This window comes from Panulirus ornatus, chromosome 47 (genome assembly GCF_036320965.1).
Source record: "Panulirus ornatus isolate Po-2019 chromosome 47, ASM3632096v1, whole genome shotgun sequence".
Taxonomy (NCBI): domain Eukaryota; kingdom Metazoa; phylum Arthropoda; class Malacostraca; order Decapoda; family Palinuridae; genus Panulirus; species Panulirus ornatus.
The window spans coordinates 21,597,440-21,620,744 of record NC_092270.1 but is presented as its reverse complement, the minus strand read 5'-3'; the positions used below and the strand labels follow the sequence as shown (position 1 = coordinate 21,620,744).

At 42.8% G+C, this 23,305-nt stretch overlaps 1 protein-coding gene across 2 annotated transcripts in view; it reads left to right on the top strand.

Annotated features, from left to right (window-relative positions):
- The first annotated feature begins 5,083 nt into the window (after positions 1-5,083).
- Positions 5,084-23,305, top strand: part of LOC139763672 (insulin receptor-like) — a 51,507-nt gene continuing 33,285 nt past the window's right edge. Inside the window, exons 1-5 of one of the 2 annotated variants that reach the window (XM_071689976.1) lie at positions 5,084-5,628; positions 5,727-6,169; positions 12,301-12,446; positions 16,839-16,979; positions 20,974-21,108. In XM_071689976.1, coding sequence (XP_071546077.1) covers positions 5,947-6,169; positions 12,301-12,446; positions 16,839-16,979; positions 20,974-21,108 — 645 coding nt within the window. In that variant the 5' untranslated portion in view covers positions 5,084-5,628; positions 5,727-5,946. Of the gene's footprint in view, positions 6,170-12,300; positions 12,447-16,838; positions 16,980-20,973; positions 21,109-23,305 lie in introns of both variants that reach the window. The other variant, XM_071689977.1, reaches the window with a different exon arrangement.

The window sequence follows — 23,305 nt, the reverse complement described above, 5'->3', positions numbered from 1 at the left end:
GCCAGGAATGGATGAAGGCGAGCAAGTATGAATATGTACATGTGTATATATGTATATGTCTGTGCATATATATATATATATATATATATATATATATATATATATATATATATATATATATATATATGTGTGTGTGTGTGTGTGTGAGTGGATGGGCCATTCTTCGTCTGTTTCCTGGCGCTACCTCGCTGGCACGGGAAACAGAGATCAAGTATTATAATAATAATAATAATGATAATGATAATAATAATAATGAATCGTTTCAACATAGGTTACCCACTGAAAACAATATTGTAAACTAACATAATGTTATACTGTCATCTACAACTTTCTTGATAAACCAACTTTTTATCATTATCATTATCATATTTAATGCAACTTCTTCGAGCAAGACAAGGGAAACAGACACAGCATTAGGTTTGGCTGGGGAGGAGTTTGACGTATCTGTGTTGCATGCGACCTGCAGGTGTGTGGTGGGGCCTGAGAACGGATGGGTGTGTTGGCTGGAGCAAGAACCTCAGCGCTGGTGGCTGATTCATGTGAGAAACTGCAGAAGCTGGTGACTGAGTTTGGTAAAGTGTGTGAAAGAAGAAAGTTAAGAGTAAATGTGAATAAGAGCAAGGTTATTAGGTACAATAGGGTTGAGGGTCAAGTCAATTGGGAGGTGAGTTTGAATGGAGAAAAACTGGAGGAAGTGAAGTGTTTTAGATATCTGGGAGTGGATCTGGCAGCGGATGGAACCATGGAAGCGGAAGTGGATCATAGGGTGGGGGAGGGGGCGAAAATTCTGGGAGCCTTGAAGAATGTCTGGAAGTCGAGAACATTATCTCGGAAAGCAAAAATGGGTATGTTTGAAGGAATAGTGGTTCCAACAATGATGTATGGTTGCGAGGCGTGGGCTATGGATAGAGTTGTGCGCAGGAGGATGGATGTGCTGGAAATGAGATGTTTGAGGACAATGTGTGGTGTGAGGTGGTTTGATCGAGTAAGTAACGTAAGGGTAAGAGAGATGTGTGGAAATAAAAAGAGCGTGGTTGAGAGAGCAGAAGAGGGTGTTTTGAAATGGTTTGGGCACATGGAGAGAATGAGTGAGGAAAGATTGACCAAGAGGATATATGTGTCGGAGGTGGAGGGAACGAGGAGAAGAGGGAGACCAAATTGGAGGTGGAAAGATGGAGTGAAAAAGATTTTGTGTGATCGGGGCCTGAACATGCAGGAGGGTGAAAGGAGGGCAAGGAATAGAGTGAATTGGAGCGATGTGGTATACCGGGGTTGACGTGCTGTCAGTGGATTGAATCAAGGCATGTGAAGCGTCTGGGGTAAACCATGGAAAGCTGTGTAGGTATGTATATTTGCGTGTGTGGACGTATGTATATACATGTGTATGGGGGTGGGTTGGGCCATTTCTTTCGTCTGTTTCCTTGCGCTACCTCGCAAACGCGGGAGACAGCGGCAAAAAAAAAAAAAAAAAAAAATATATATATATATATATATATATATATATATATATATATATATATATATATATATATATATGATGAATGCCTGTCCACTCCACACCTAATGACAGTTCGCCCATTTACTATACAGGTCGTGACGCCTTTACATGCACCAGAGGTTAAAGGTTGATACATGTACTGTTCATATGTACCTGAGGTTAAAGGTTAATACATATACTGTTCATATGTACCCACAGTTAAAGGCTGTTACATATACTGTTCATATCATTTCCAAACAATCTCTCAAACTGAGTGATTGTCACTGGCAGTTTATCTAGAGATCTTAGCGTAGGGAATCAGGATGTGAGAAGATATTCATCAGTTTGACTTCAGAAAATGTTAGAACTGTCTCCTTGTACAGACTGAGCAAGTGATGAATGGCCGAGCAGTGTATTGAACCAATCCAGGATTGGAATCGTAGATGAGGGAAGGTAACAGCACCACAGCTTTCAATGATACTGGGACATGTCTTCTTCTTCATGTGGTTACCAATCGTGAGTTGTGATTCACCAGCCATGGTTTCATCCTGACCCGCTTATGGTTGTGACATACAACGTGTTGTATCTTCCTTTTTAATTCTGGTATTATACGTCTTTATCAAACTATTCATCATACGAACAGATAAACTGATCAGTTTTGCTTTTGATTATCTCTACAGTAAGTTTAAGGTTCTTAAGTCAGTGAGGGTTGTAAGAGTGAAGTCCTCAATCTCATATAGTAAGTTTAAGGTTATTAAGTCAGTGAGGGTTGTAACAGTGAAATCATCAGTCTCATACAATTGGGTATCCTCCCCTCGTTCCATTGTGTTCACTGCAAAGGACACCTCGTCACTGACTTCAGGTTCACAATGAAATCTAGTCAAAATACGTGATCACTGAACACGACCTCATTCGCAGAGAAAGTCTGCTTGAACCCTGGACAGTGGCGTGTGGAAGTCGAAAAGGAGACTGTGTTTCACTGGAATCACAGCTGTGGGGAAGGCTCAGCAACTCACACACAACGAAGATGAATTCAAACCAGAGTGCGATCTTTTTTTGTTTGTTTGTTTGTTTGTATTGATCTGGACCGTAATTATGTTGTTCTGTCGTTAGTATGTGAGGGGACAATATTTCTGTCATCTCCCGAGTTAACTCGAACTCCGATGACTAGAACTCTCTCTCTCTCTCTCTCTCTCTCTCTCTCTCTCTCTCTATATATATATATATATATATATATATATATATATATATATATATATATATATATATATATATAATCATGAAGCAAAAGGTCTCTGGTAAAGAGAAGTAAGAAATATTGTAAGATCACTAAATTCTCCAATGCCTGCCAACATACACCCCTCCCCACAGTTCCCCAACACCCTATGTCTCCCTGAATTTCTATTGATTCAGCGTGAGAGGAGAGTGGGAAGAGAAAATGTGAAGACTGGAAGCAAAGGGGAATAGAGTAAATGAACGGGTGGGTGGGTGTATTGAGGTTAGCTCGGCAGCTTAGTGTTTAGAAAATGGAAAGAAACATCCGTAATTATAAGGAATTTGATATATGATACGACCTAAGGCCTCAGAGAATATATATATATATATATATATATATATATATATATATATATATATATATGCATAAAAACTCAAGAAAATGAAACGCGATAAGTTCCCAAGTGCACTTTCGTGTAATGATCACATCATCAGGGCAGATGCAAGAATGAGGTAGAGGACGTAGAACTGTGAGATAATGTACAAGGAAAAGACGTAGCTGACACCACTGTATTTCCTCTGATGATGTGATCATTACATGAAGATGAGAATATGGGGAGAAGGGTGGTTGTGTTGGAGCTGTAATGTTCGAGGACATGTGGTGTGTGGGGGTTAATCGAGTATTTAATGAAAGGGTGACAGAAAGGTGTGGCAGTATAAAGGGTGTGGTTGAGAGGGCAGAAAAAGGTGTGTTGAAATGGTTTGAACATACGGAGAAAATGAGTGAGGAAAGGGTGACAAGGAGGATATATATATGTCAGAAATGGAGGGGACAAAGAGAAGCGGGAGACCAAATTGGAGGTGGAAAGATGGAGTGAAACAGATTTTTGAATGCTCAGGGCCTGAACATGCAGGAGGGTGAATGGTGTGCACGGGATAGAATAAAGAAGAGCTATGTGGTATACAGTGGGCGACGTGCTGTCAATGGACTGAACCAGAGTATATGAACCAGCCGGTGAAACCGTGGGAAGGTCTTTGGGGCCTGGATGTGGACAGGGAGCTGCGTTTCAGGTGCATTACGCATGACAGCTAGAGACTGAGTGTGAACGAATGTGGCTTTCATCTCTTTTGGCGCCACCTCGCTTAAACGGCGAACAAGCGTTACATATATATATATATATATATATATATATATATATATATATATATATATATATATATATATATATATATACTCCTTTACTCTGAAGATGTCTCAATTTCTATTATGTTAACTGAGACGGCACGTTTAGCTGAGGCCTTAAATCAAGGCTATATATATCCCATTAAGAGCATCCATGATGACCCTGGCTTTATTATTCGTATTGATTAAGCCTCCACATCCCAGGTGGAGGTGGTCATCACATCCAGAGGTGACCGTCACACTTGCAATGTTCAAAAACTTGGAACAAAGGAACGGCGCCAATATTGGTGTTTGGGTAGGCGGGGCTAGGAGCAGCTTGGGACGCGTAGCAACAGAGTGGCTGGTCTCGCTCCCCGCCCACACTAGTTGCCACAGCTCATTGGAAATCTGAATACAAATCGATTCTGCTATTTTTGTTTCCGTTTTCTCAAAAAGATATTAAAAAAAATGTAGACAATTACAGTGCCGTGGCTCACACATGAGTGCAACGGTAATTATACACATTTTTACGGTAATATAAAAGTCATTACCTCGTCACCTGCATCAATCGTTCACATTTTACAACGATCTTTCTTCCAGTACATTACGTGTTCTGATGCAAGAGTTCTTTCCTCACACATGCTCTGTAATCCTCCAATCGCTCATGATATTATGAGACGACAGCTGAAATCGGATGCATAAACTTATCTACAAACGCTTCGTTGATAAGGATATATATATATAGAAGGGAAGTTAAGCAGCAATAGAGTACTGTGTCCTTTTGAGTGTTTATCATACAGGAACAGAGCATAGAGGTTAACGTGGTACAGCAGAAAACAAGTGAATAAATGACAAATGACTGTCAACATTGGATGTAGATAAAGGGGCGCAACTCATGTTACTCGTAGACCTGAATGGTTATTTCCGTCAGGTCTATTCTCATCGTGTTTGTTGATGTTGCTTGCAAGCATTCTAGTAGGTAAAACATTCCCTATGTTCACGTAGTTTCTGTCGTAACACAGAGCACAAGCGCAACCATCAGGGACATAGACAAGTCGTAAGGGGGTAATTAAGGGAGAGAAATTACGTTAAAGTAGTTACGGAAGAGACGAGGGGCGGGATTGTTTACACTCAGTGGTATGCAGTTTGGTTCTAGGTTCTCGTGCATGGCAAGCACTACTGCCGCCACCACCCCACCTGCTTGCGTGCCTGCTGCTTGCCTGCCTTAGAGGAGTTATCGTATTTCGCAGCGCCCGCCTCTCACCGCAGTGCTTGACGTACATCGGTGTGGGGAGGGTGTGTTGCCGGGCCATTGTCTTTGTCCGCTTTACAGAGCGCCAAAGTTTCGTCTAGGCCAACAATTCAGTGGCAAAGAGAATGATCACAGCAACGTTTGTGTATAGACGTGTGGTAGATCGCAGTAGTTGTGGACGTAATGCAGTGAGGGTTAAGTTAATCACTTCAAAGCGTAAATTACACATGTGTCGGGGAGCAGGACACTTGGCGAATTAGCGATAACACACACAACTGAGTTCACAAAGGTGCAGGACATCCTACAGTGGGCGAACATCTGTCCTGGTGTGAGGGAGGGAGGAATGCGTGAGTGTGGTGGTGTGGTGGTGGAGCAAGAAGTTCTGGCATTGGCCTGCTTATGTTTTAGTAAACACGGCTGATTCAGCAAACGAACCGCTGACTGTTTTCTGCTGTTTTTAGACTAACTGCCCAGTGCTTGTGTTGGATCATCCTGCTGGCGAGTGTACAAGACAGTATATAGGTATGATGATATGTGATATATTGGACAGTATATTGGTATGATTATATGATATACTGTCACACAATATTCATGTGTTTTTGAACATCACGTCTCCATAGGATTGATCTGTGTGAAGGAGACATTGCCTGTGCGAAAAAAGGAACTCTAAACCACCTTCAGGAAGTCGAGAACGAAGTGATGACCTTCGTCAGTAGCGAGGCTCCCTGAGGCCAGTCAGCTCCACTGTCGCCAGCCTAGTCCACCACTCCTGCACCAACTGACACTTCCGAGGTCACTACTTCGTGACCTCTGCTGGTCATCCCCGGGGATCTTACCGTCATGTCAGAAAGCACAAAGGATTTTAGCAGCGGGCGGCAGCCTAGGCTCCCAGGTAGTGGGGGACGGCTTGGGCCCCCAGGTAGTGGGGGACAGCTTGGGCCCCCTTTCAAAGGGTGTCGATGCACAGGGGTTGGTGCGTTTGTGGCTATTGCATGGTCGCTAGTTATGGTGGCGACGGTTACATCAGCTACGGTCATACAACCTCAAGACAACGACCATCATAGTAAGTCATGATACACATGTATGTACTCATACGCTTACATATATATATATATATATATATATATATATATATATATATATATATATATATATATATATATATACACACATTACCATACTTTGACAAACACACACGCACGTAATAGGAGAAACAAATCAACTATATATATGGAAGGTATTAAGAATATATGGTGTGGGAGGCAAGTTGTTAGAAGCAGTGAAAAGTTTTTATCGAGGATGTAAGGCATGTGTACGTGTAGGAAGAGAGGAAAGTGATTGGTTCTCAGTGAATGTAGGTTTACGGCAGGGGTGTGTGATGTCTCCATGGTTGTTTAATTTGTTTATGGATGGGGTTGTTAGGGAGGTGAATGCAAGAGTTTTGGAAAGAGGGGCAAGTATGAAGTCTGTTGGGGATGAGAGAGCTTGGGAAGTGAGTCAGTTGTTGTTCGCTGATGATACAGCGCTGGTGGCTGATTCATGTGAGAAACTGCAGAAGCTGGTGACTGAGTTTGGTAAAGTGTGTGAAAGAAGAAAGTTAAGAGTAAATGTGAATAAGAGCAAGGTTATTAGGTACAGTAGGGTTGAGGGTCAAGTCAATTGTTAGGTGAGTTTGAATGGAGAAAAACTGGAGGAAGTGAAGTGTTTTAGATATCTGGGAGTGGATCTGGCAGCGGATGGAACCATGGAAGCGGAAGTGGATCATAGGGTGGGGGAGGGGGCGAAAATTCTGGGAGCCTTGAAGAATGTGTGGAAGTCGAGAACATTATCTCGGAAAGCAAAAATGGGTATGTTTGAAGGAATAGTGGTTCCAACAATGTTATATGGTTGCGAGGCGTGGGCTATGGATAGAGTTGTGCGCAGGAGGATGGATGTGCTGGAAATGAGATGTTTGAGGACAATGTGTGGTGTGAGGTGGTTTGATCGAGTAAGTAACGTAAGGGTAAGAGAGATGTGTGGAAATAAAAAGAGCGTGGTCGAGAGAGCAGAAGAGGGTGTTTTGAAATGGTTTGGGCACATGGAGAGAATGAGTGAGGAAAGATTGACCAAGAGGATATATGTGTCGGAGGTGGAGGGAACGAGGAGAAGAGGGAGACCAAATTGGAGGTGGAAAGATGGAGTGAAAAAGATTTTGTGTGATCAGGGCCTGAACATGCAGGAGGGTGAAAGGAGGGCAAGGAATAGAGTGAATTGGAGCGATGTGGTATACCGGGGTTGACGTGCTGTCAGTGGATTGAATCGGGGCATGTGAAGCGTCTGGGGTAAACCATGGAAAGCTGTGTAGGTATGTATATTTGCGTGTGTGGACGTGTGTATGTACATGTGTATGGGGGGGGGGGTTGGGCCATTTCTTTCGTCTGTTTCCTTGCGCTACCTCGCAAACGCGGGAGACAGCGACAAAGCAAAAAAAAAAAAAAAAAAAAAAAAAAAATATATATATATATATATATATATATATATATATATATATATATATATATATATATATATATATATATATATATCATTTATTCATCTAGACTTATCGTCGTTTCCCGCGTTAGTGAGTAGCCCCAGGAAACAGACGAAGAAAGACACACACACACACACACACACACACACACACACACACACACACACACACACACACACACACACACACACACACACACACACACACACATATACACACATATGTAATTGTGTAATGACAGTACGTTGACCCAAGTATACAACATCGTTCCAGTTCACTCTATTCCGTGCTTGCCATTCACCCTCCTGCATGTTCAGGCCCCGATTGCTCAAAATCTTTTTCACTCATCCTTACATCTAAAACTTGATCCTCGACTTCTCCTTGCTTCCCCCACCTCTGACATATATCCTCTGTGTCAACCTTTTCTCACTCATTCTTTCCATATGTCCATGCATTTCAACACACCCTCCTCTGTATTCTCAGCCGCACTCTTTTTATTTCCACACATCTCTTTTACCCTTCCATTACTTACTCGGTCAAATGACCGCACCACATATTGTTCTCAAACGTTTCATTTCCACCACACCCACCCTCCACCGTACAACCCTATTTATAGCCCATGCCTCGCAACCAAATGATATTGATGGATTTACCATTCCTTCAAACATACCCATTTCTACTTCCTGAAATAACATTCTCTCTTTCCACACATTTCATCGCTCCCAGAACCTTCGCCCCCTCTCCCACCCGATGACTCATTTCCTCTTCCATACTTTCATTCGCTGCCAAGTCCACTCCCAGATATCTGAAACACTTCATTTCCTTCATTTTTTCTCTGTTCAAACTTACCTTCCAACTATCTTGTCTCTCAATCCTGCTGAACCTAATAACCTTGCTTTTATTCACATTTACTCTCAGTTTTTTCCTTTCCCCCATTTTTCCAAACTCAGTCACCAAATTCTGCAGTTTCTCACTGGAATCAGACACCATCAGCGAACAACAACTGACTCACTTCCCAGGCCCTCCCATCCCTACCAAACTGCATACTCGCCCCTCTCTCCCCAAAACTCATGTATTTACCTTCCTCACAACCCCATCCATAAACAAATTAAACAACCATGGCTAAATCACGCAACCTTGCCGCAGACCGACCTTCACTGGGAACCATTCACTCTCTCCTCTTCCTACTCGTAAACACGCCTTACATCCTTGATAAAAATTTCTCTACTTCCAGCAGTTTACCTCCCACACCATACATGCTAAATACCTTCCATAAAGCATCTCTATGAATCCTACCATACGCCATCTCCAGATCCATGTATTCCGCATACAAATCCATTTGTTTTTCTAAGTATTTCTCACACACATTCTTCAAAGCAAACACCTGATCCACACATCCTCTACCACTTCTAAAACCACACTGCTCCTCCCTAAGCTGATGCTCTGTACATGCCTTCACCCTCATAAGCAATACCCACCCATACAACATACCAGATGTACTCAACAAACTTATACCTCTGGAGTTTGAACATTCGCCTTTATCCCCTTTGCCTTTGTACAGTGGCACTATACGTGCATTCCGTCAATCCTCAGGCACTTCACTGCGATCCATACACACAATAAATATCCTTACCAGCCAGTCAACAACACAGTCCGCCCCTTTCTTAATGAATTCAACTGTAGTACAATCCAAACCCGCTGCCTTGCCGGATTCCATCTTCCGCAAAGTTTTCAGTCTCTTCTCTTTTCATTAAACCATTCTCCCTAACTCTCTCATTTCGCATACCACCCCTGCCTAAATACTGTACATCTGTCATTCCATCATCAAACACATTCAAGCCTTCAAAATACTCACTCCGTCTCCTCCTAGCTCTCATCATTACCAGTTATCACTTCCCCTTTTGCTCGCTTCACCGATGTCCCCATTCGTTCTTTTGTCTTTCACACATTATTTACCTCCTTCCAAAACATCTTTTCATCCTCCCTAAAGTTTAATGATACTTTCTCACCCCAACTCTCATCTACCCTCTTTTTCAACCCCTGCATCTTCCTCTTGATCCCCCTGGCGCTTTCTCTTATACATCTCCCAATCATTTGCACTCCTTCCTTGTAAGTATCATCCAAACGCCTCTCTTTTCTCTTTCGCTGACAACTTTACTTCATCTCGCCGCTCACTACCGTTCATAATATGCTCGCCTCCCGCCGTTCTCATGCCACATGCATCTCTTGCGCATGCCGTCACTGCTCTCCTAAACACATCTCATTCCTCACCCACTCCTCTCACTTCATTGGCTCTCACCTGTTGCCAGTCTACAATCAGTCTCTCCTGGTATTTCTTCATACAAGTCTCCTTTCCAAGTTTACTCACTTTCACCACAGTCTTCTCCCCGACATTGTCTCCTCCTTTTTCAAAAACCTGTATAAATCTTCACCTTCTCTCCAAATCTTCACCTTCTCCTCCACAGCACATTCACATCCGAAAGTCTCTCTTTTACACAACTTTCAATTAATACGAAAATTGATAATACCTGTTGACCATCACCCCTACTTACATACGTATACTTATGTATATCTCTCTTTTTAAACCAGATATTCCCAATCACCAGTCTTTTTTCAGCACACAAATCCACAAGCTCTTCACCATTTCCATTCACAACACTGAATACCTCATGTACACCAACTGCCACATTACTTACCTTCGCATTCAAATCACCCATCACCAATACCCGATGTCGTGCACCAAAACTACTAACACACTCACTCAGCTGCTCCCAAAACACTTGCCTCTCATGATCTTTCTTCTCATGACCAGGTACATATGCACCAATTATCACTCACCTCTTGCCATCCACTTTCACACACACACAGACTGAGTGTGAACGAATGTGGCCTTTTCTGTCCCTTCCTGACGCTACCTCGCTGTGTGGCGGAGTGGCGACAAGAATGGATGAAAGCAGGAAGTATGAATATGTACATGTGTATATATGTATATGTCTATTTATGTACATGTATGTATACGTTAAAATGTATAAGTATGTATATGTGCGTGTGTGGGCGTTTATGTATATACATGTGTATGTGGGTGGGTTGGGGCATTCTTTCGTCATATATATATATGATACCCTGTAATGGGTTCCTGGCTTTCTTAATGGAGGAACAAAATGGGAAAGACATGTCTGGCACTGCTCGCTGGAAGGTTTTAACTCATTCACGACAGCATCATGCACCAGCAGTGTATGTGTTTTCTTCCGTTGCGTTTAGCTGGTGGTTGGCATACATACGGGTCTTAATAACGTCTCCACAAGACAGAAACTAAGTCAACGATGTCATCAGGTCTAGAGACCTCACATACCCCTGCCTCAGACCAATCTTCACTTGCAACCATTCGCTGTCCTCTCTTCTTACTCGTACACATACCTTACATTCTTGATAAAAACTTCTTACTGCTTTTAGCAGCTTTCCTCCCACTCCATATACTCTTAAAATCTTCCACAAAGTATCTCTGTCCACCCTATCATATGCCTTCTCCAGATCCATAAATGCCACATACAAATCCATCTTTTTTCGTAAGTATTTCTCACACATACTCTTTAAAGCAAACACCTGATCCATACATCCTCTGCCACTTATGAAACCACACTGTTCTTCCCCAATCTGATGCTCTGTACACGCCTTCACCCTCTCAATCAATCCCCTTCCATACAACTTAACAGGTGTACTCAACATACCTGTGCCCCTGTAGTTTGAACACTCACCTTTATCCCCTTTGCCTATATAGTATGGCAACATACATGCATTTCTCGAATTCTGAGACACCTCACCCTGATCCATACATTTACTGAATATTCTTAACAAGCAGTCAAAAACACAGTCACTTCCTTCATGATAAACTCAAATGCGACACCATCTACTCCAGCTGCCTTACTACATTTCTTCTTCCGCAAGGCTTTCACCACCTCCTTTCACTTCACTAAAACACTCTCACTGACTATCACTTCGCACACCACCCCAACTAAATTGGAGGTGGAGTGAAAAAGATTTTGAGTGATCGGGGCCTGAACATGCAGAAGGGTGAAAGGCGTGCACGGAATAGAATGAATTAGAACGCTGTGTTATAATTGGGTGGACGTGCTGTCAGTAGACTGAACCAGGGCATGTGAAACGGACGGGGTAAACCATGGAAAGGCCTGCAGGACTGGTTGTGGATAGGGAGCTGTGGTTTCGGTGCATTACTTATGACAGCTAGAAAATGGATGTGAGGGGATGTGGTCTTTCCTGGCGCTACCTCGCTGTCGCAGGAGTTGGCGATGCTCTTTCCTGTGGGGCAGGGGGATTCTGGGAAATGGATAAAGGAGAGCAAGTATGAATATGTACATGTGTATATACGTTTATGTACATATATCTGTACGTGATTGTATAATTATGTATGTATATATACGATATGTGCGTATATGTGAAAGAGAGTGGATGGATCTTTCTTATTCTGTATAATTATATACATATATATATATATATATATATATATATATATATATAGAGAGAGAGAGAGAGAGAGAGAGAGAGAGAGAGAGAGAGAGAGAGAGAGAGAGTAACAACCAGGAACATTTGTATCCCATTACTTCTCTCGCTACTACATCAACATGGACTCACCTCTTCCCATTTTCTTTCCCCACACCGCACAGTTTGTGGGACGGTCGAGGTGACCGGGAGAGCTGACCTGCTGCAACACTACTACAACTGTACCATCATCGAAGGTCACCTGAGGATCCAACTGATCGAAGATCTGCACCCGGCCTGGCCTGACCTGGGATTACCCAATCTCTCACAGGTTGACCTTACTGGGTCACCACGATCCATACTCTTTATTATTGTTGTTATCATTACTATAAGTAGTAGTAGTAGTAGTAGTAGTAGTAGTAGTAGGAGTAGTAGTAGGAGGAGGAGTATTAGTAGTAGCTGTAGTAGTAGTAGTAGTAGTAGTAGTAGTAGTAGTAGTAGTAGTAGCAGTAGTAGTAGGGGTACTAGTATTTTCTATTCTGTTTATTATACTTGATTGCCGTTTCCCGCGTTCACGGGGAAGCGCCAGGAAACAGACGAAGAAAGATCCATTCTCTCACATATACACATATATACATACACGCACGTACATCCCCTGCGTCAGCGAGGTAGCGCCAGGGAACAGATGAAGAACGGCCACATTCGTTCACACTCAGTCTCTTGTTGTCATGTGTAATGCTTCGAAACCACAGCTCCCTATCCACATCCAGACCTTTCCATGGTTTACCCCAGACGTTTCACACGCTCTGGTTCAGTCCATTAACAGCACGTCTACCCCAGTATACCACATCGTTCCAATTCACTCCATTCCGTGCAGGCCTTTCACCCTCCTGCATGTTCAGGCCTCTATCGCTCAAAATATTATCATTATCATTACCTCTTGGTGGATGGGAGAGAACCAATTCTACCCACGTATTTCCCATGTGTGTTAGAAAGCGACTACAAGGGAACGAAGCAGGAGGCATTGAAATCCTCCCCTTTGTCATTATGACTTTCTAATGGAATGGATGGAACAGACATGGGTTTTTACTTCATGGATCAATTGTCTGCTCCAGGCGCTACCTCGCTGAGACGGGAAAAGACGAACAGATAAATAAGTAAATGTATGAATAGATGACTAAGTAAATAGATATTTTTTTTCGTTTGTAACTATTTGCATTTCCCATCTTTACAAGGTAGCGCCAAGAACAAGTCAACAATGGTCTCATTTGCATCCATTCACGCTGGTTGACCCCAGTACCTACGCGCCCACATATATATATATATATATATATATATATATATATATATATATATATATATATATATATATATATATATATATGTATCCACCTTGACTTAGAACAAGTATTCCAATCATCATTCTTTTATCAGCAAGCAACTCACAAAGCTTTCTCTCATTTTCAGTTAAACGATGGATCCCATACTCTCTCTCTCTCGTATCCTTAACTGCCTCCCTAACCCCATGTTCCATCTCTTGCATCAGAACTGCTAAGAAACTCATTAACTTCCTACTTGAATGCATTGCTTTCATCTGTCTCCTTCACTCAAGTCCTGGTTCGTAGACTCTGACACACCCTCCTCCCACGGCGCATTGCCTTTCTAACCCAGGGAGAGAGAGAGAGAGAGAGAGAGAGAGAGAGAGAGAGAGAGAGAGAGAGAGACAGACAGACAGACAGACAGACAGACAGACAGAGGTCAAAATATTCTCTCATATAACCTGAATACGATATAAAGCTGCTCTTCAGCTATTGTCCAAACATTGGCTGCCTTCCTCTTTAAGTCTGAAAGCTTCGAGTCCTTGACACACACAAACACACACACACACACACCCACACACACACACACACACACACACACACACACACACACACACACATATATATATCATACTATTCGCCATTTCCCGCGTTAGCGAGGTAGCGTTAAGAACAGAGCACTGGGCCTTTGAGGGAATATCCTCACCTGGCCCCCTTCTCTGTTCCTTCTTTTGGAAAATTTAAAAAAAAGAAACGAGAGGGGAGGATTTCCAGCCACTCGCTCCCTCCCATTTTAGTCGCCTTCTACGACACGCAGGGAATACGTGGCAAGTATTCTTTCTCCCCTATCCCCAGGGATAATATATATATATATATATATATATATATATATATATATATATATATATATATATATATATATATATATATATATCCTACCTTCGTCTCTTCGATGTATATCAACCGACTGTTATATTTCTCTCTTGTGTCTCCCCTGATGATGTGATTATTACACGAAAGTGCACTTGGGAACCTTTCGTGTTTCATTTTCCCCGTGGACTCATAGGAATATATATATATATATTGGAGGCAAGTTGTTAGAAGCAGCGAAAAGTTTTTATCGAGGATGTAAGGCATGTGTACGTGTAGGAAGAGAGGAAAGTGATTGGTTCTCAGTGAATGTAGGTTTGCGGCAGGGGTGTGTGATGTCTCCATGGTTGTTTAATTTGTTTATGGATGGGGTTGTAAGGGAGGTAAATGCAAGAGTCCTGGAAAGAGGGGCAAGTATGAAGTCTGTTGGGGATGAGAGAGCTTGGGAAGTGAGTCAGTTGTTGTTCGCTGATGATACAGCGCTGGTGGCTGATTCATGTGAGAAACTGCAGAAGCTGGTGACTGAGTTTGGTAAAGTGTGTGGAAGAAGAAAGTTGAGAGTAAATGTGAATAAGAGCAAGGTTATTAGGTACAGTAGGGGTGAGGGTCAAGTCAATTGGGAGGTGAGTTTGAATGGAGAAAAACTGGAGGAAGTGAAGTGTTTTAGATATCTGGGAGTGGATCTGTCAGCGGATGGAACCATGGAAGCGGAAGTGGATCATAGGGTGGGGGAGGGGGCGAAAATTTTGGGAGCCTTGAAAAATGTGTGGAAGTCGAGAACATTATCTCGGAAAGCAAAAAATGGGTATGTTTGAGGGAATAGTGGTTCCAACAATGTTGTATGGTTGCGAGGCGTGGGCTGTGGATAGAGATGTGCGCAGGAGGATGGATGTGCTGGAAATGAGATGTTTGAGGACAATGTGTGGTGTGAGGTGGTTTGATCGAGTAAGTAACGTAAGGGTAAGAGAGATGTGTGGAAATAAAAAGAGCGTGGTTGAGAGAGCAGAAGAGGGTGTTTTGAAATGGTTTGGGCACATGGAGAGAATGAGTGAGGAGAGATTGACCAAGAGGATATATGTGTCGGAGGTGGAGGGAACGAGGAGAAGAGGGAGACCAAATTGGAGGTGGAAAGATGGAGAGAAAAGGATTTTGTGTGATCGGGGCCTGAACATGCAGGAGGGTGAAAGGAGGGCAAGGAATAGAGTGAATTGGAGTCATGTGGTATACAGGGGTTGACGTGCTGTCAGTGGATTGAATCAAGGCATGTGAAGCGTCTGGGGTAAACCATGGAAAGCTGTGTAGGTATGTATATTTGCGTGTGTGGACGTGTGTATGTACATGTGTATGGGGGGGGGGGGGGTTGGGCCATTTCTTTCGTCTGTTTCCTTGCGCTACCTCGCAAACGCGGGAGACAGCGACAAAGTATGAAAAAAAAAAAAAAAAAAAAAAAAATATATATATATATATATATATATATATATATATATATATATATATATATATATATATATATATATATATATATATATATATATGCATATATCTTCTTGGTCGTGAGTGCAGTGGAAAGAGACGTGATCATTATATGTTGATTGTGGGACTTGAGAGCGGGAGGGAGGCGAGGAGTGGAGTGCTGTGGTTAATAAGAGGGCATTGATCATGCTATTCACTGACTCTCTTATTATGCCATCACGAGGGAGAGTGTGTGTGTGGACGACGAGTTGACTGATGCAGGTGTTATGATTGGTAATGGTTGTGCAGGTGTGGTGACCGGTTGTGCAGGTGTGATGACTGGTTGTGCAGGTGTGATGACTGGTTGTGCATGTGTGGTGACTGGTTATGCAGGTGTGGTGACTGGTTGTGCAGGTGGTGTTCATAACCAGTGGGTGTGCAGGTGTCGTGAGTGGTGCATGTGTTTTGGCTGTAGATTGTGCAGGTGTTGCCTGGTGGGTGGCTGGTGCAAATATCACACTGGATGTCCCATGATGTTGGCAAGTGTGGAAAGCGGGAGAAAAACCTGTTTTAATCAGCTTTACTTGTGCCTTTCATGAAATCAATTCAAAATCCTATTGATCTGCTTGTAATGGTGTCTCCAGTGATAGCCCTCTGCCTGATGAGTTATGAGATTAAATGCGATATATTGCGCAATAATAACCTCATTATACAGACGTGTGAGTGTGAGGCATGAGGCGAGCAATGTCCTCTCATAGTATTAGTTTTATGATTTCTTGATTTACAATCCTGTTTCTACCAGGATTTAAGTCTATGACCCAAGATAGATAGATACCCTGGTCGTGGACCATCAGGTCTTCTGTTATCTATGGCCAGAGATAGATACCCTGGTCGTGGACCATCAGGTCTTCTGTTACTTATCCTACTGAAGCACTCTAATGTGACCCAGGTCTCTTCTCCAGGTAACGGATTACTCTAATGTGACCCACGTCTCTTCTCCAGGTAACGGATTACTGTAATGTGACCCACGTCTCTTCTCCAGGTAACGGATTACTCTAATGTGACCTACGTCTCTTCTCCAGGTAACGGATTACGTATTGCTTTACCGACTGTCGCATCTACGTACACTCCGACACCTTCTACCCCGCCTGGCTGTCATAAGAGGTCACACACTCTTCCATGGCCACGCCCTCGTCATCTTCGGCAACACCTACCTGCAGGAGGTGAGTCTTAACCCCACTTGTAACTCCCTCCCTCAGTCTGGACACTAGAAATCTCTCCTTTTCGAAAAGAGAAAATAAGATTCCATTTTGAACATGTCCCCCACCGATACTCATCTCCTTAAACACATATTCTTAATGTTATATTGTCTTCACTACTATATCTTCACACATTAAGATATCTCAAAGTAAATGGGAGATATCTGTATCCCTCACAATGAAAACATATTGCTGTAAACGACAGCTTAAGACCAGATACTTTTATCTTATCTTTAAAGGTTACTTTCCTTATGAATATATACATGAAGAGGATTTAAAGGTGGTAATTAGGGTTGGAGAAAGAACTGCTCCATGGTCAACTCCATTGCAGAGTCTAAGGGTTCCATTTAGAGTCCCGTGTTGTGTCTGTTGCTATGATATAAGCAACATGTAAGACAGCTACAGTAACTATAGAAATGATAGATGATCCTTGAGTAATTATTATGCATGATCTGTTGCATGCTTGTGATATGACGAGTGAATAATGATAACAATGATAATAATGATAATTATAATAATGATGATGATAATGATGATGATGATAATGATAGTAATGATAATAATAGTGATAATGAAAATCGATAAAGATGATAATAGTGTTGATGAATACGATGATAATAATAAGGAAACAGCTAGTCTGTATAGAGGACAGTCCAAGACGTATTTCGCCATTGCCAAACTGCTGGCTGGCCCAGAGCCTTGCCTGCCTCACCCAAGCTTATTAAAGCTGCACTTCACATCACCAGAGCCTCTTTAGCAACAGCTGTGGCGATGGGTTCTACACCTGCACCTCCGTCTGCTGCACTGTTGTCACGCAGCTGGTCGTCCCTAGATCGTCTTTCTATGAGCGCTTGTCGTCCAGATATCCCCTGTAGTACTGTCAAGTCCTGGACGCTTGAAACCTCTGTTACAGCTGCATCAATTCGTCTCTGAAGCTCTGTTACAGCTGCCAGGATCTACCACACCTGCACCACCACAGACCAGGATCTACCACATCTGCACCACCATAGACCAGGATCTACCACACCTGCCCCACCACAGACCAGGATCTACCACACCTGCACCACCATAGACCAGAATCTACCACACCTGCACCACCACAGAGCAGGATCTACCACACCTGCACCACCACAGACCAGAATCTACCACACCTGCACCACCACAGACCAGGATCTACCACACCTGCCCCACCACAGACCAGAATCTACCACACCTGCACCACCATAGACCAGAATCTACCACAGCTGCACCACCACAGACCAGAATCTACCACACCTGCACCACCATAGACCAGAATCTACCACACCTGCACCACCACAGACCAGAATCTACCACACCTGCCCCACCACAGACCAGAATCTACCACACCTGCACCACCACAGACCAGAATCTACCACACCTGCACCACCATAGACCAGAATCTACCACACCTGCACCACCATAGACCAGGATCTACCACACCTGCACCACCACAGACCAGAATCTACCACACCTGCACCACCACAGACCAGGGTGATGCAAACCTTCAATAAGTCGTTCTCCATATTCAAAATATCACCATAGAACAATGCCAAAACCATCACCAAACCTGTGATAGAATACTTTTGATTTAGATATGATTTTGATTTAGACATGTGATTGGATTGTTACGTTCCCCTTAACGACCAATTGATCGGTCTGTCTCTCAAAACAACTTGTTGTCTTGTGGTTACATGACCATAGGGAAGGTAGACGTGCAGAAGCTGACCTTCGTCAGCAGGTATGGAGGCGAGGAGGTTTACCAGCGCCTCTCTGACGATGTCAGCCATGAATACATTACATGGCAGCGACCTGGAGACCCTACCCTCACCAGGCGTCGTGGCTGATCGAGGCTGACAGTGGTGCTGGTCGTGGCTGACACTGGTGCTGGTGGTGGCTGGCACTGGTGCTGGTAGTGGCTGACACTAGTGCTGGTAGTGGCTGACACTGGTGCTGGTAGTGGCTGGCACTGGTGCTGGTCGTGGCTGGCACTGGTGCTGGTAGTGGCTGACACTGGTGCTGGTAGTGGCTGACACTGGTGCTGGTAGTGGCTGGCACTGGTGCTGGTCGTGGCCGACACTGGTGCTGGTCGTGACTGACACTGGTGCTGGTCGTGACTGACACTGGTGCTGGTCGTGGCTGGCACTGGTAGTGGCTGACACTGGTGCTGGTAGTGGCACATAACCTGGGGTGTGTCAGCTCCCCTGGGGGAGAGAGATGCAGCGTGGGACGAGCCTCACGAACGCCACCACAGGGGGTTGATTGAGCCTGTCTCCTCTACTGACGAAGGTAAACCAGGCTCCTGACGAACCCCTCTACTGACGAAGGTAAACCAGGCTCCTGACGAACCCCTCTACTGACGAAGGTAAACCAGGCTCCTGACGAACCCCTCTACTGACGAAGGTAAACCAGGCTCCTGACGAACCCCTCTACTGACGAAGGTAAACCAGGCTCCTGACGAACCCCTCTACTGACGAAGGTAAACCAGGCTCCTGACGAACCCCTCCACTGACGTAGGTAAACCAGGCTCCTGACGAACCCCTCCACTGACGAAGGTAAACCAGGCTCCTGACGAACCCCTCTACTGACGAAGGTAAACCAGGCTCCTGACGAACCCCTCTACTGACGAAGGTAAACCAGGCTCCTCACGACCCTACACGTGAACCACCCTACACATGAACCACCCTACATATGATTTACCCTACAGATGAACCACCCTACACATGAACCACCCTACATATGAACCACCCTACACATGAACCACCCTACACATGAACCATCCTACCCATGAACCACCCTACACATGAACCACCCTACCCATGAACCACCCTACACATGAACCACCCTACACATGAACCACCCTACACATGAACCACCCTACACATGAACCACCCTACACATGAACCACCCTACCCATGAACCACCCTACACATGAACCACCCTACACACGAACCACCCTACACATGAACCACCCTACACATGAACCACCCTACACATGAACCACCCTACACATGAACCACCCTACCCATGAACCACCCTACCCATGAACCACCCTACACATGAACCACCCTACACATGACCTTGGCAGCCACTACCACCTTCCCATGAGCTTCACCTCTGATATTTCAGACCACAGTTGCCCAGTCCTCGCCCCTTAACTGATTCATCCGATCAAACTCTTGTTAATGTCTATTTACTCACATGACCTTCTCTTCAGCTGAGCCATCCAAGGGTCAATATTGGCGCCTGAATTACGATGATTGGATGGACACGATTCTTATACCTTCCTTTAGAGGATTACTGACTCTCCTCTGATGTTGGTGCCGCCTTGGATGAGGACATATCAGAGGTTCCTCCTGAAGGAATAGAGTCGTTGATTCCATTTCTTATCTATAAGTTATCTTTGCTTCCAATTCGTGGCTCAGCCAGAGCTGTTCTAAAACCCTTCTAGCGAAGGACCTGGTGTATTCTGGTGTAGTTCTCCTTTCTCCCACTCGCATTCAGCTAATTTGTCCCACTCGAAATCATCATGAATAGTTTGATCATCAAACGAAGTGTTTTGATGTATAAATGAAGTGTGGCGACCTCTCGTCTTGATCTATTGATAGATAGTATCTGGTCCTCAACCACAAGTTTCACATCCCATACATGACTAAGTTTAAAAACTCAACCCTTCTCGAAGGCCAGATTTGACCATTTCTTCCCCATTTCTTAGATCGTCTTTCCTCTTCTCTCTTTGCTTCTCTATTTCATCTAACTCTTTTTCTGATCCCATTCAAGGTTTGACCTTGATACAGACTTTAGCCAGTGGTGTGAGTCCTTCCCCTTTAACACATGCACCAGGTGACCTCCATCTGTTGACACACACACACACACAAAGTAATCATGTTTTCATATGATGATGCTCTTGTGTCAACACTGATCCCTCCTCCCCCATCAGCTGGGTTTGGCCAACCTGACGGATATCCTGCGTGGATCCGTTCGTTTGGAGAAGAACTGGAGCCTTTGTCCTGGAACAGACGCCCACTGGCGTCGCCTGACCCACATCTCACACCACCACCACAACGTCATACAGGTAGGCCAGGGCAAGAAAGAGAATAGTAGTAGTAGTAGTAGTAGTAGTAGTAGTAGTAGTAGTAATAGTAGTAGTAGTAGTAGTAGTAGTAGTAGTAGTAGTAGTAGTAGTAGTAGTAGTAGTAGTAATAGTAGTAGTAGTAGTAGTAGTAATAGTAGTAGTAGTAATAGTAGTAGTAGTAATAGTAGTAGTAGTAGTAGTAATAGTAGTAGTAGTAGTAGTAGTAGTAGTAGTAGTAGTAGTAGTAATAGTAGTAGTAGTAATAGTAGTAGTAGTAGTAGTAGTAGTAATAGTAGTAGTAGTAGTAGTAGTAGTAGTAATAGTAGTAGTAGTAGTAGTAGTAGTAGTAGTAGTAGTAATAGTAGTAGTAGTAGTAGTAGTAGTAGTAGTAGTAGTAGTAGTAGTAGTAGTAGTAGTAGTAGTAGTAGTAGTAGTAGTAATAGTAGTAGTAGTAGTAGTAATAGTAGTAGTAGTAGTAGTAGTAGTAGTAGTAGTAGTAGTAGTAGTAGTAGTAGTAGTAGTAGTAGTAGTAGTAGTAGTAGTAGTAGTAGTAGTAGTAGTAGTAGTAGTAGTAGTAGTAGTAGTAGTAGTAGTAGTAGTAGTAGTAGTAGTAGTAGTAGTAGTAGTAGTAGTAGTAGTAGTAATAGTAGTAGTAGTAGTAGTAGTAGTAGTAGTAGTAGTAATAGTAGTAGTAGTAGTAGTAGTAGTAGTAGTAGTAGTAGTAGTAGTAGTAGTAGTAGTAGTAGTAGTAGTAGTAGTAGTAGTAGTAGTAGTAGTAGTAGTAGTAGTAATAGTAGTAGTAGTAGTAGTAGTAGTAGTAGTAGTAGTAGTAATAGTAGTAGTAGTAGTAGTAGTAGTAGTAGTAGTAGTAGTAGTAGTAGTAGTAGTAGTAGTAGTAGTAGTAGTAGTATAGTAGTAGTAGTAGTAGTAGTAGTAGTAGTAGTAGTAGTAGTAGTAGTAGTAGTAGTAGTAGTAGTAGTAGTAGTAGTAGTAGTAGTAGTAGTAGTAGTAGTAGTAGTAGTAGTAGTAGTAGTAGTAGTAGTAGTAGTAGTAGTAGTAGTAGTAGTAGTAGTAGTAGTAGTAGTAGTAGTAGTAGTAGTAGTATAGTAGTAGTAGTAGTAGTAGTAGTAGTAGTAGTAGTAGTAGTAGTAGTAGTAGTAGTAGTAGTAGTAGTAGTAGTAGTAGTAGTAGTAGTAGTAGTAGTAGTAGTAGTAGTAGTAGTAGTAGTAGTAGTAGTAGTAGTAGTAGTAGTAGTAATAGTAGTAGTAGTAGTAGTAGTAGTAGTAGTAGTAGTAGTAGTAGTAGTAGTAGTAGTAGTAGTAGTAGTAGTAGTAGTAATAGTAGTAGTAGTAGTAGTAGTAGTAGTAGTAGTAGTAGTAGTAGTAGTAGTAGTAGTAGTAATAGTAGTAGTAGTAGTAGTAGTAGTAGTAGTAGTAGTAGTAATAGTAGTAGTAGTAGTAGTATAGTAGTAGTAGTAGTAGTAGTAGTAGTAGTAGTAGTAGTAGTAGTAGTATAGTAGTAGTAGTAGTAGTAGTAGTAGTAGTAGTAGTATAGTAGTAGTAGTAGTAGTAGTAGTAGTAGTAGTAGTAGTAGTAGTATAGTAGTAGTAGTAGTAGTAGTAGTAGTAGTATAGTAGTAGCAGTAGTAGTAGTAGTAGTAGTAGTAGTAGTATAGTAGTAGTAGTAGTAGTAGTAGTAGTAGTAGTAGTAGTAGTAGTAGTAGTAGTAGTAGTAGTAGTAGTAGTAGTAGTAGTAGTAGTAGTAGTAGTAATAGTAGTAGTAGTAGTAGTAGTAGTAGTAGTAGTAGTAATAGTAGTAGTAGTAGTAGTAGTAGTAGTAGTAGTAGTAATAGTAGTAGTAGTAGTAGTAATAGTAGTAGTAGTAGTAGTAGTAGTAGTAGTAGTAGTAGTAGTAGTAGTAGTAGTAGTAGTAGTAGTAGTAGTAGTAGTAGTAGTAGTAGTAGTAGTAGTAGTAGTAGTAGTAGTAGTATAGTAGTAGTAGTAGTAGTAGTAGTAGTAGTAGTAGTAGTAGTAGTAGTAGTAGTAGTAGTAGTAGTAGTAGTAGTAGTAGTAGTAGTAGTAGTAATAGTAGTAGTATAGTAGTAGTAGTAGTAGTAGTAGTAGTAGTAGTAGTAGTAGTAGTAGTAGTAGTAGTAGTAGTAGTAGTAGTAGTAGTAGTAGTAGTAGTAGTAGTAGTAG